The sequence below is a fragment of the Pestalotiopsis fici genome, assembly GCF_000516985.1.
Source record: "Pestalotiopsis fici W106-1 unplaced genomic scaffold PFICI_Scf_7, whole genome shotgun sequence".
NCBI classification, from domain to species: domain Eukaryota; kingdom Fungi; phylum Ascomycota; class Sordariomycetes; order Amphisphaeriales; family Sporocadaceae; genus Pestalotiopsis; species Pestalotiopsis fici.
This window is the reverse complement of record NW_006917097.1, coordinates 3,231,454-3,244,363: the sequence shown is the minus strand read 5'-3', so window position 1 is coordinate 3,244,363 and position 12,910 is coordinate 3,231,454. Positions and strand designations below refer to the sequence as shown.

At 49.0% G+C, this 12,910-nt stretch overlaps 4 protein-coding genes across 4 annotated transcripts; 1 reads left to right on the top strand and 3 right to left on the bottom strand.

Moving 5' to 3' along the window:
* Window positions 1-16: 16 nt before the first annotated feature.
* Window positions 17-1,662, bottom strand: PFICI_10603 (uncharacterized protein; the record flags this gene model as incomplete). The annotated part of the gene is made up of 4 exons (XM_007839184.1): window positions 17-1,023; window positions 1,083-1,216; window positions 1,269-1,372; window positions 1,438-1,662. 4 exons carry the CDS (start codon window positions 1,660-1,662, stop codon window positions 17-19), a joined length of 1,470 nt encoding a protein of 489 aa, XP_007837375.1.
* A 2,087-nt stretch (window positions 1,663-3,749) lies between these two features.
* On the bottom strand, window positions 3,750-6,061 carry PFICI_10602 (uncharacterized protein; the record flags this gene model as incomplete). The annotated part of the gene is made up of 5 exons (XM_007839183.1): window positions 3,750-3,966; window positions 4,028-4,327; window positions 4,383-4,899; window positions 4,949-5,180; window positions 5,258-6,061. The coding sequence occupies 5 exons, from the start codon at window positions 6,059-6,061 to the stop codon at window positions 3,750-3,752; spliced, it is 2,070 nt and encodes a 689-aa protein (XP_007837374.1).
* Window positions 6,062-7,169: 1,108 nt separating this feature from the next.
* Window positions 7,170-9,226, bottom strand: PFICI_10601 (uncharacterized protein; the record flags this gene model as incomplete). Its single annotated transcript, XM_007839182.1, has 5 exons — window positions 7,170-7,380; window positions 7,555-7,617; window positions 7,684-7,869; window positions 8,040-8,621; window positions 8,703-9,226. The coding sequence occupies 5 exons, from the start codon at window positions 9,224-9,226 to the stop codon at window positions 7,170-7,172; spliced, it is 1,566 nt and encodes a 521-aa protein (XP_007837373.1).
* Window positions 9,227-11,287: 2,061 nt separating this feature from the next.
* PFICI_10600 (uncharacterized protein) lies at window positions 11,288-12,582 on the top strand (the record flags this gene model as incomplete). Its single annotated transcript, XM_007839181.1, has 5 exons — window positions 11,288-11,354; window positions 11,409-11,978; window positions 12,042-12,156; window positions 12,209-12,416; window positions 12,472-12,582. The coding sequence occupies 5 exons, from the start codon at window positions 11,288-11,290 to the stop codon at window positions 12,580-12,582; spliced, it is 1,071 nt and encodes a 356-aa protein (XP_007837372.1).
* Window positions 12,583-12,910: the final 328 nt, after the last annotated feature.

Here is a 12,910-nt window from a genome sequence, read left to right as displayed (position 1 = left end):
CCGGTATTTGCATCATCTAATACGCAAACTGAAGCTGTCCGTCCCTCGCAGTTGACTTGTTGATCCTAATCAGCCAAAACCTCAAAATCCAAGCCGAGGCAATCGTCAAGAATGCAAACGCGCAGTTGCTAGACATGGCAATGAGGTAGCGCGGGCCGTCGCTCTTGGGGTAGAGATAGGCCGTGTAAATGTACGAGGCGTTGGCAACGACATTGACAATGGACAGGGACACGGCCTTTTTCTCGGGCGTCTGCCCCAGCGTTGCTGATACCCAGCCCAGAATGACGGAATTGACAGCATAGGCGCCGCTGGCAAAGAGGAAGCACGACAGGTAGCGAGCGGCCGTGTTCAGCGTGGCACAACTGATGATGAAGCCGGCCAGGGCGGCGCCCATGCTGAGGGTAATGTGCCAGGTGCGCTCGTTATATCGCCCAGAAGTAAACCCGACTATGCATCCCACGATGCCAGAGACCAAATAGGGGGGGCATGTCAAAACCAGCGTGATTGTCGTCTGGAATCCCAAACTGCCAACCACTGTAGGGAAGAAGTTGTTGAAAGAGCAAGCCGACAGGTGCATATTCTGCATAAAGCACAACAAGTAAAGCTTGGGGTCCTTGATCGCCTGGAAGAATCCTGCCCTAGTGCCTTTGCTGGATTCGCTGCCCACAGTATCCCGGACCATGCGGTCGTGGGCAAGCTGTCGCTCTTCCGGGGTCAACCACGACGTGGTCAGTGGCGAGTCGGGCAGCATCATGATTCCAATACCAGCGACGCCAAAGGTGACGACGCCCTCAATGATGAACAGCCATTTCCAGCCAGCAAGACCATGTGCGCCGTCGAGAGTCGAAAAGGTGGCTGCCGCGATCAGACCAGCAAAGGCGGTGGCGAATATATTTCCGGAGTAAAGAATCGAAATTCTAGTCGCAATCTCCTTTCGAGTGTAGAATATGGAGAGCAGATAGAGTGCGCCAGGGTAGAAAGGCGCTTCGGCGATACCTAGGAAGAATCGGACCACAACGAGACCTTTGAACGAGTATTAGCATTCTCCACGGTGTGTACAATTTTTGCATCACGCAACTCACCTGTGTAATTATGCACAATAGAAGTCAATGCGCTCACGAGTGCCCACGCCGCCATGCAACTCGACATATACAAGGATGGGCGCATCTTTCCAGACGACATCAACATGTTGGACGGAATCTGCATGAGCAGATATCTAGCAAATAGATCAATGGCATGTTGCGTTCAGTGTAAGTATGAAAACGTACCCAACAAACAAGATTGAGATGCAGGTGTTATACTGAGAGCCGACCAGACCCAAGTCCTTCTCCAAATTGTTGAGACGGGCATTGGCAATGGCGTTGCGATCCAACTGTGCAACGTTTCAGTAATTTGCCCGGCCCAATCTCACAATCTGTGCCATATACAAAAACTCACATAATTCATGAAATACATGGCCCAAAGAATGGGCATAATTCTATAGTCCAATTTCTTGACCAGTTTGATCTCGGCGGGATCGGTTTTCTTGGTGGCGCCAGAGTAATCCGCATCAACTGCCTTTTCATCGCTGTACTTTTCGTCGTAAATGGCTTCGATTTGCTGGCTCGTTGGCTCGCTAGCTTTTGCCGCTTTGCCAGGCACAACAGACTGGACATCAGTCATGACTGCGGTTTGGTGTCTTTCGTGAGGGGAGGCGAGTGTTTCTCCTGAGGTTGGTTTGTCGGGGTAGGCTGAGCTTGGAGGAACCTGAGCGAGCTTGGATCGACAAGATATTGTGCATTTTTTGTTGCGAAGGAGTGGCCCTTTACATACTTCACCGACAGACTGGTTCAGCTACTCCATTTCCCCCCAGACTCTCAACCCCATGGGGAAGAAGGAGAAGAAAACGGACAAAGTCATCTCCGCATCTTCAACTCTTTATTCTAGCGGTAAAGTTGGAGAGGAGTAGGAATCATGGATATCGCGAGCGATAGAGTGGGCGAGAGCGAGAGATAGAGAGAGAAAGGCCAAAAACTGCCCATTGAACCCAGCTCTAATCAGGTCATATGTGTAAGCCAGGGCTCTGGAAACCAATGAGCAGCGCAGGTTGGTCTCTGGGCGTTTGCGGGGGAGGGTCTTGGCGCAGGAACCAGCCCACTGCATCGGTATCACTCTTTGCCCATAACGTGTAGCGTTGGCATAGGCATGGTGGCCACTAGGTAGAATGGAATCAAGCATGACTCTCATTGCGGGCGTCGCTACAGGGAGATTCTAACGGTCTTTGGGTTGGACATCCGGAGCTGACGACAACGGTATACTGGTTCCCCCCAGGACTTGTTCAAGCCCGAGTATGTGTATGTGAATGAATGCTCGAAGAAATCTCGTCTTGGCAAAAATTCATGTTATATACCAAAGGAGAAAATTCTATTTCTACTCTGGAAAGAGAGCGGTTCATGCGCTTTTGCTCGCCTACCTGCCAAACCTGCCGTGTTACTTTAACCCCACAATCTATGCTACCCACTATATAAGAGAGTTTTAGTGCTCAGTTCTAGGCCATCCCCCGCTATAACATTGGGCTGAAGGGCGAGCACGGTCGCAGCGCTTGTGTACCTTAACTCGCCGTGTTGATCATTTATTCCACGCAGACTTGAGTCGCGTCGGTTGACAATCACGTGGTGAATCATCTAAAGCTATTTCTGTCTGTCTAGCCATGCAACCGCTAGGAGTTGTGAAATGGCCATATAATGTGGAATTGTTTGAATCTGGTTTGGTTGGTCGCCGGAGACTTTCGCTCTCTCGTCTGGCAGGATTCTTGTCAAGTTGAATGGCGATTGCTTCATTTGCTAGCAAATGGGATAGTCAAGTATTTCAGAGTCCCGTGGACAAGCTACAATATCCTCAGTGGTTTTTCACTCAGAAATGTATTTCTAAGTGTCTCTCGCAATGCATGCATCACTTGTGGTCAGGAATGCGGATACGGTGCCCTGATTGCCCAAGGAAACACCATCCCGCAACATTGTCTACCAACTTTCATGGGCAGAAATTGAGATGAACTGAGATGGGAAATTTCTTGGTAAAAGGCTTGACTGATTAATTATGTCTCTTTCTCCTTTTGCTTTTTCTATCCGCCTTCCTCCTTCCTTCCTGCTCTCGTCTGTTTTGAACAGAGAAGAGTGCGGGAGTGAATTTCACTTAAAAAAAAAAAAGGGAGAGAGAAGACTTTCGCAAACTATTCCTAGCAATTTGTGTGCTTGTTGATTTACAGGCTAAGAAGAGCCATACAGTAGAAAAGCGCATTCATCATTGTGGAAGTTGTTTTAAATACCTAGTGTCAGGTGGCTGACCGAACGACTTTTAGTGGACGGCAGTGGACGGTCGCTTCAGGCTATTTGGAGGTCCGGTGTATAGTAGTACTATATGCAAGTCTACAATGTAGAAAGCCGGACTATGGCAAGTCCGGGTCATACTGGCGGTCCCCAATCTTGGTGGGGCGGAGCATGTCCAGTCCGAGTCGCGCTGCATCATGTACCGGACATGATCACGGACCGACAGACTCGGACTTGCACGCCGCATCATGTTTTCTAAGAGACCCTGGTCTGGTAAAGGGACGGACTCTTGGCGAACCAGAGCAATATTTTGCAATGTCCATAAATATTTGCTCTATCCCATCCCCCTTCATTCCGGAGTTTCGCAGGCGACACGGCAGGTTCTAGAATCTCGACGTGTCCATAACCTTAGCTCGCTTGTCCGACTGAGACATTTACGCTCGTTCAATAGAAGCTGAACTCGAAAGGCGTATCCGTGCTCCCAAACTGTGTAAAATTTGAAAAGTCTAGAACTCCCATGGGATCAAACCACTCTTGACCATACGTGTCCATGGACGAAGCGCCGTCGGGTACAAACGTCTGGTCTAGACTTTGCCTCCATGATTGTGATTCAAATGGTGTCCGCGCTCGAACATCGTCGGTCATGAACACTTGAGAAAGACTATAATGGCACCGTGGTTAGCGAGCGAATAAGAAAACTTCGAGGACTGGGCCAAACTTACCCGGCAGGGTTAAAGGCGAAATTTCTCAGGGTTGTGTCAGGACCCACAGATCTCGAGTCTTGTGTGGTGTTGCCATCTTGTGCGTGGGTATTGCTGCTTGGGTCAGCTGATGCCGAACCCTGTCGTTGTCCATTCAGTCTCGCGGACAACAATGTATTATTGGTGACTTGGTGACCTGAGCCTTCTTGGTTTTCTTGCAGTGCAGAGACCAAATACTCCACACCGTGGGCACATGATTCTGGCCAAGATGTCCCTCTAGCAGTGAGCTGCTTGAGAATGTAGAGCGCCTTCTTGGCATACCTGGGTGCTTGTTACACTGCAGCTCATAGTTCGTCTCCATCGGAATAGCACTTACTTGTGGGCCGAAGATACCGTCGTCTCCCCTTGAAGGGCCGCATAAGCCAAAATGAATGAACTCATCCATACTGACCAGGTTTGAAGAGGCCAAACGCAGATATTGTTAAATGAGTTTCCGTCTTCGTGCTGGCCCATCATGATGATAGTATCTAAAATAGACCTTGAAGCGCTGACACATGCTTGAAAGGCGGCTTGTGAAGCTGGGCTCTTTGTTTCCGAAGCAAGAAGCGGCCGATTGAGCGTGATCACAGACTCATGGTACATGAGGGACAGCAAAGTACGCTGGGAGCGAGATATGGGCGAAATGATGTGTTGCAATCCAGAACTTTCAATGTCAACACGATCTGCCGTTCTCTCATGAACGTCATTGACCCATCTTAATAGCTCAGATTGTACCAACATGGCCCGTTCCATCGTGTCATAGCGGATAGCTATAGACTTGTGACGGAGTTCCAAAATGAGCCCTCGTAGTCGTGCATGTTTAGCATGTAAAGTCAAGAAAAGCAAGGGATCAGCTTTTAAAGGTCAGTAGAGTATGAATCACAATGACTAGATATTCCTTACCTTCTGAGCCTTCATCGGAGACGGCACTTGCTGCAGCATCACCATGGATTTCCACTGATGGCAGACATACATCCACGTCGTCGTCAATTATACCCAGTGGATGACCAAAGGCTTGACATATGATCCTTTCAAGACAATAAATTGACCACCATATCCTCTTTCGCATGGCAGCTTCATGAGGGCTAAAATTCGAGTATCGAGCGGGGCAGCGGTAAAGACCTAGATGAAAAGCCTGGAGCCAGTGAACAAAATACAGTTAGTGAACAAAAAACCCGAAGAGAAGAGCCTTTGGCGTTTTCCGCTGCCTACCATTCGAACAATGATTCCTCCCAACCTTGATGCCATATTGTAGCGCAGCATTGACACGAGAAATAGTTGCACGCAGACAGCAGCTTGGATATTTTTCAGAGTTGCCGGACACTCTAGTGCAAATACCAGACTCGAGGCAATTTGCCCTTGATTGAGGAAGACCCATCCGGACGGAATGGCTTCTTGTGTATTGGGCGCTATCTGGCGCGAATCGGCCAGTGATATGGAGAGAAGAGCGCGAATGATTGTTGCTTCCGCCTCGGTGACATTGGCAATACCCGTTGTAGCAGCCTTTTCAAAAATCTCCAAAACCTCTGGTCCATGGAGAAATGGAAATGCAGGGTGCCAATTCACGAAATAACTTTGTGTCCAGCGGGTCAAGTTATCAAAGTTGATAGACGGCGCCCCGGGTGCCGTATCGTCAATGATTTCTTCTGCACGCCAGAATGGAGCGCTCGCTCTCGTGCCAGGAGTAGCGACAACAATTTCCGAGGCTGAATCAACCAGCTGATCATCTTCTCCGGGAACCAGATCTCCCCTCATCTGATTCCTGTTGATCTTGCGCGTCCCGGCCGCGCTGCGAGATAGCACATCATACACGGTGCGGATAAAGTGTATGCCGCTACCACTGCCGATGAATCGAGGTTGTCCGGATTCGCCTCCATTTCTCATGAGTCCCCTTTCCTGGGTTCCATGAGTATGGGAGCTGGTGCGTCTCCGTTTTGGTGGATGCTGAGATTGCAAAGGCGACCTGGAATCGGTGTGATTAGACCGCGTTTCCAGCGGGCTGGTGGTGTCGCTCATGGTTTGCTGCAAGACTGGCAGCTGTCATGCATCTATTCAACGCAAGGTCTCCGGTAGGGAGCCTCAGTGTAACTCAAAGAACATGCAAAGAAGCATTGGCAGACCGAGAAACAAAGACGTGCAGTTGTGCATGCAAGTCATGTGAGAAGACAAGTTGTAGTGGGCCATATCCCCGCGGAAGAGCCAAGACTCGGTTTCGAGGGGTCCCCGGATGCGATGTTGACTGAACCCTGGGCAGGGCGAATTGGTGGTCGTCTTTAGTGTCATGGTACAGGATACAGTGGATACATTTCCTTCACTAGCAGGTCAGGGACATGCTGTGTTCAAGTCTCATTCTTGCTAGGCTAGCGCTGAAATTCGCTAACTGCCAGGCTGCATCACCACTACCATGAACTACTACTGAACTAACATCCAGGTACATATCCGATCTTGACTCAGAGGCACAATGCAACATCTGATTAGATGGGGATTTTGAGAGAAGAAGTTTTGCATATCTCGCTGGCTACTCAAGGCATCGAAGTAACAGAATCTCCCAATGAGAACCCTTGTCCTTACCAGGCGCAAACGTGGTCTCAAACCATTCTCAGAACAATCAATGTCAGTTCTGAGGGAGGCTGCGTCTTATATCTACATAAATCTTGTCAAGTAGGATATGTAGCCTAGCATTCAATTTCTCTCAGATGCCTAATTGACTTTCATAACATTTGATTGACCTTGAGTTGAACATTTGGCATGCAAGGGCAGCTGGAGTGCTGCCGGACTTTTCCAAGCCCGCCGCTAACGCCCACATTGGGCTTGGCTTCGTCCACTGACTAGAACTCGTCCGGTGAGTACAGAATGTATCTTCCCACGGACCAGGGATCAAGGCATCACCATCGAAGATAAATGCACTAAGAACACCGAAGGAATCATGCTGCGCCATTGTTTGAGTAACTTTGATTCTATCATGTCACGATGCTTTGATGAATTGATCTCACTAAGCGTTGCTATACAGAGACTAATTCTATAGTCTATTTTATACGGATCAATTCTGCAATAAGCAACGGGAAGATCACCAAGAGAGCAAAAAGGCAATCGTTTCCCTTAATCAGGCCTAAGAGAAAGTCTCTCAGGCATTCTCTTTGTGTTCCGGGGCATGTTTGCCTCCGCTCTCGTCACTGTCGCCGTCCACCACCTCGCCCTGAGGTAGCTTTCGAGCCATGGCAACAATGTCCCATGGCGACGAGGCGTCCTTGAAGACATTGTTCAATAGCTCAAGGTTGCGGTTCATCGTCTCTGGATAGAAGAAGAAGACAGAGATGGGAATCAGTGCGGAGATTCTGCAAGTCAAAATGTGTTAGCTCTCGGGTCTTGGCCAAATTGTATAGAATATTCAGCAAGAAATTGAGTCACAAGTAGCCATCTGGCACTCCTTTTCTCAAATTCTACTCTTTTGGAGGGACACGCAAAACTAAAAGAAAGAAAGAGAGTGGTCCTTTAGACTCTTTACTTACATCGCGTACATTATATAGTACCTGAAACATATAGTATCCAGGGCTACAGGTGTAACCATGGTGCTGACAATTCAGAATATGTTAGCGCATTATTCACATGGAAATGTTATTTTGGCTCTCGGTACTCACACAACAAAGTTCCAGAGCCAGTGGTTGGCGGTACTTATACTGTTCATACTGACACGGAGATGCACAGGAGCTACTTCGGTGCAGTAGAGAAAGTTACCGCCCAAGAAGCCAAAGGGGTAGAACGCATTAAACAGGAAGATAAAGAATGCCGAGGCAATGGATGCAGAATGGTTGGTGGTTGGGAAACTATTCGACAATGTGTCAGTAACTGGTCTCTATGGGTGACATGGGGCCGAATCAAAAGTAGAATGTCGTGCATTCGAGAGCAGCGAAGCTTTCTGTGCATGATTCTCCACTGACCCTGCATCGCACTCCACTGCCAGTCGATGGGGAAAGAAATAACAACGATTACTAACCTGGTACTGATTGCCAGACAACACATGCAAAGGCTCATGCCTGCACCACTTATCATGAACACAGTACGACGGCCGAGTCTATCAATCGCAAAAAACGCGACAAAACAACACATTGCCTTCCATGTTAATGCGCAGGCAGCTAGTATTTTCGACAACGAAGTCCCGAGCTTGAGGTTCTGTTGGAAAATGGTTGAAGCGTAGACGGAGATGAGGTTTCCACCACACATTTGCTGAAAGAATTGCAGTGCTATGCACAAACAAAAGCGATAGAATAGCCTCTCGTCGTCATCTTTGGAGAACATTCTCAAAAGTGACGTGTTCTTGGCTCCCACAGTCTCGAGTGATGACTCTATCTGGGCAATCTCGGTTCGAATAGCTGGGTGGTCTTCCGGCAGGTCCTTCAAAGCGGCCAAGGCCCTCGTAGCCTTTGAGACCTTGTGGGCCCGGACTAGCCAACGTGGAGACTCTGGCAGGAAAAAGATGAAGATGGCGACTGCGAGCGAGAGGATGAAAGAAACGGCCAAAGGTAAGCGCCAGCTCAGGGTCGAGTTCTTTATGAAGTAGAATCCAAAGTCAATCCAACTACAATGGGAATATTCATTAGCTTTCAATATTCCAAGTCTGCAAAGAACACAAAATAAAAGAGAAACAGAACAGACTTACTTGCAAAGAGCGTATCCCACGCACATAAAAATACCGGCCGTGATGACGTCTCTTCCCCGATGTGCGGCGGACGAACACTCTGCTTGCCATACTGGAATGGATACGCTGATCTGGCCAACACCAATACCAAGAATAACACGCCCCACTACGAACTGGATGACATTGTAGGAAGCGACTTGAAGAACCTGTCCGATAATGGTGAGGATTGCGGCCAAGAAGATATTTTTCCTGCGACCGAGGACGTCCCCTAAGAAAAGACAAGAAAAGGCTCCTATTAAGGCTCCAATCTGGAACGATGCTATGACGGCACCCTTCCGCGTCGAGTTGACGGCTTCTTGAGAGCCAGAGGTATAGATGGTATCGATCGAAGGAAAAGTCTCGACAAAGCTGGGAAGAGTGGCAAGTGGTCCAACGCCAGCTTGATTATAACCAAAGAGAGTAAATCCCGGAGCTACAACCAAGGCAATCTGGGCAACCCGCAGAGCGTGGCCTCTGAAGCCGAGGAATGAAGGTGGTGAAGACATGATTGACGGCAACCTTTCTAGAGCAGAAAGTTCAAGACAAGACAAGTGTCAACGACCGAGAAGGAGTGGCTTGGCAGTCAATTTGAAGGAAAATCACACGAGGAACTTCCCCATTACTCCGCAAATTGTCTGCCTTGTTTACTCCGGGTTTTGCGGATCAAGGTCGCAAGGAGCTGGGGTCAGTATCCATATTCGTGGAGGTTTGATGATGCCCCAGAAAAACGGACGCTGCTGAATCGCGTGATGCGCGGTGTGAACCCAAGGAGGATTATTACTGAATGGGGTTGGTGTCAGACTTGTCATTGGCTCTCCTGTGGCCCCCATTCATACCACACTGGCGGTTTGGGGTTGGGAGTGGGCAAGCTTTGGGTAAGCTTTCTTGGCCTGCTTGGTGCTTGGCAGCGGGGCGACAACCAGATTCCTGGTACGAGAAACACGTTGGAAGCTCGAGAAACTGACCAGATCCGCCCGTGTAATTACCAATTCCCGAAGAGTGAAAAGCTACGTGTCTTGGCAAACACGGGGGGTGGGATGACGTTGTATCTGGATCCGACAGGAGATCGACGACGGTCACGGTGGGGGAATGTCATGGCTCAGCTGTACGTATTGCATTGCATTGCAGAACTCGCCGAGCGGATTAGTCCACTTGCGCCGGACATGAAATAGTCCGGCCGGCCTGGACAGGCCATGCCGCCGCACACGCGGGCTAGATACTCACTGGCTTCGGCTTCTGCGAACAACTTACCCTAATCTAGCTAGCTATCTAGGATACTTGCTTCCTTTCTAAAAAGGGGGCTACGAGTGAGGACTATACTACAATACTTGGGTAACCATCAATGGAAGGTCCGGAAAGTGGCAGTCATCATTGCTTATAGTAGCCAACCTCGGAAATCCATACGTGCGGGCTATTCTAGACTCTTCATCAATGCTTGATGTTGTGCCCATGCGATGCCAAGGACTTTCGGTATCTGATGCCGGCATACAATGTGACAACATACGATATTGTGTTGGCTTAGAAGCGCTGCGGAAACTCGCGGGGACTACTTTGACGGCTCGGTCGCATATCTTATACATTGATGGATACGTTGTCCAATCCGAATCAGCAGATAAGTTCCATACAATGACATTCTGGACGAGCTAGCATTGAGGCTCGTGTCCCCGAATTCTTGTTGGGCAGCAATGTCCTCGAGACCCATCGAGGGAGAAAGCATAGACGATTCCTTACTGTTTCGTTGTTGCATGGTCCGATCTCGACAACCTATTTTCGAAGCCCCATCACCATGTTCGGACCACTTGAATTTCCTTTCAAGACCAAATATCAGGATTTTGTGGCGTCATTGTGGTCTTCGTCACAATTAGACCGAGTTCAGGTGTTGATTGCGGAAAGAGGCCCGCCAGTGCCGTTATGGAACACGCGTTCATCGTGGCTAAAATCGTGAGAAGGCTTGACATAGACAGCATGCGAGCTATGCATCATAGACAAAGATTCGGCATAATGTTCACTCCGTCATGTTTGCCTTCGCATGGCCGACACGGAAACTATATCTTACCGTGGAACCGAGAAAAGCCGAAGTCAAGGAGCCATAGCAGCGGTGTTTTTCTTTTGCTGCGATCGGTTCAGTATGCTCCCAATGCGTGTGCGCCCCGGTGAGCTTCCCACAATCCGGACGAGAGTAGGATGTTTGTGAGTCCGAAGCTCCTTTGTAGTAGCCCGTTTGATTCCGACTTGATATATTGCGAATTCAAGTAGGTCTGCGAGCAAGCCATCTGAACCGGGCATGACAATCTCCGCTGAAGCGCGTACTATCCGAACCCGAGCACCGCTTACTGCGCCTGGGTGTTAGTCTGGGCTTGGATGGCATCGGTTAAGCGCCGCCATAGCCATAGCACCGGAGCCCGTATATGACTATCTCCGTTCAAAGTATCAATGTACCTCAAGCCGGCAACGGAAAAAAGAATATTAGAAAGGGCAGTGGATTGAGCCACGAATGGTTCGACACGGCACGGCAGGCATACATACTACATTAGTCCAGGTCATCAGTCATCAATTCATTAGTCATCATGGGATCGCTTGCGGAGTTTCCTCAACCAAAGGCCAAGGTCGGGATTAACGGATTCGGTCGTATAGGTCGGTGTGCTTCCTGGTTCCATCCCTTATGATCCGCCACTCACATTGGTCTAGGTCGAACTGCCCTTCGCCAAGCCCTCCTCAGAGATGATCTCGAAGTGGTGGCCATTAACCACACCTGCGCTACTGCCGACGATCTTCTTTATCTGATTCGACATGATACAACACACGGTCTACTGAAAGATGCTTTCAACATCAAGTATATTTCAGAAGAGGAAATCCCGATACACGGCAAAACCATTACACTCGTGTCAACACGGGATATTGCGCAGCTGGACTGGCAAAAGCTTGGTGTGGAATATGTAATCGAATGTACCGGCAAGCACAACAAGACAGACCTGTCCATCCGACATGTCACCGAAGCACATTGTAAAAGGGTGGTGATATCGGCACCAAGTCCTGACGCACCCACGTTTGTGTATGGCGTCAATTCAGACAATCTGATGCCCTCGGAAAAGAATCGTGTCATATCTTCTGCCAGTTGCACCACGAACTGCGTCTCGCCTATACTCAAGCTTCTCAACGATAACTTGGGAGTAACGCAGGCTTTCTTGACAACAGTTCATTCCGCGACTCAGTCACAGCAGATCTTGGATGGCTACAGCAAAAAGAACAGGAGGCTTGGTAAGAACTTTGCTAGTGACATATCCGCTCCATTCAACTTGACTAATGAGGCACAATCTCTAGGTCGCAGTGTCTTCAATAACATCATCCCAACGACCACGGGCGCAAACAAGGCCGTCACAGCCGTAATTCCAGAGCTTGCAGGCAAGGTCCAGGGTATCTCTATTCGTGTGCCTACGTACGCTACTCTTAATCACACCCGTCATGTGTTTTGACTAACATTCATGCAGAGCCGATGTGTCAATGGTGGATCTCACAGTTGCGACGGACCGGCCGTCTTCGCTAGACGAGGTCATGGACATCTTTAGAAAGGCCGCTGCCGGCTCCATGGCCGGAGTGCTGCAAGTGAGCGACCAAGACCTGGTCAGCAGCGATCTGTTGGGCACTTCATATAGTGCAGTTGTTGACAGTAAAGCATCCTTGGAGTTGAATCAGCAGGTAAGCCTATGTGCACCGATGCCGGTTCAGAGACAAAAGACTGATTCGTAAACAGTTTTTCAAAATTATTGCCTGGTACGATAACGAGTGGGGTTATTCTAGCCGTTTGTTGGACCTGGTTTCCCTGATACATCGACAAGAGACATCTGTGATGAATGAACACTAATCTTCGTACTTGGATCATGAGATGGATTTAGAAAGCACCATAGTTTTTTTTCTGAGGAAAGAAAATCGATATAAAAATTTAGACATAAATATAAAAACAAGAGATTAAAAACTAGGATGTGTTCGGTCACCTAGCTTAATTAGATGAGACGGCAAAGCACGTACTCGGCTTTGAGGACCCTTACCACTACTACTACCGCTGTTGGCAGCCGGAAGCCCCCCCGGGGGGGGGGGGGGGGGGGGGCGGCATTTGGTATCTTGGTTGCCGCTGTAGGTATTGCAAATATTTTTGAGCATTACAATATCCATACCGGGGGCATACAGTCGAA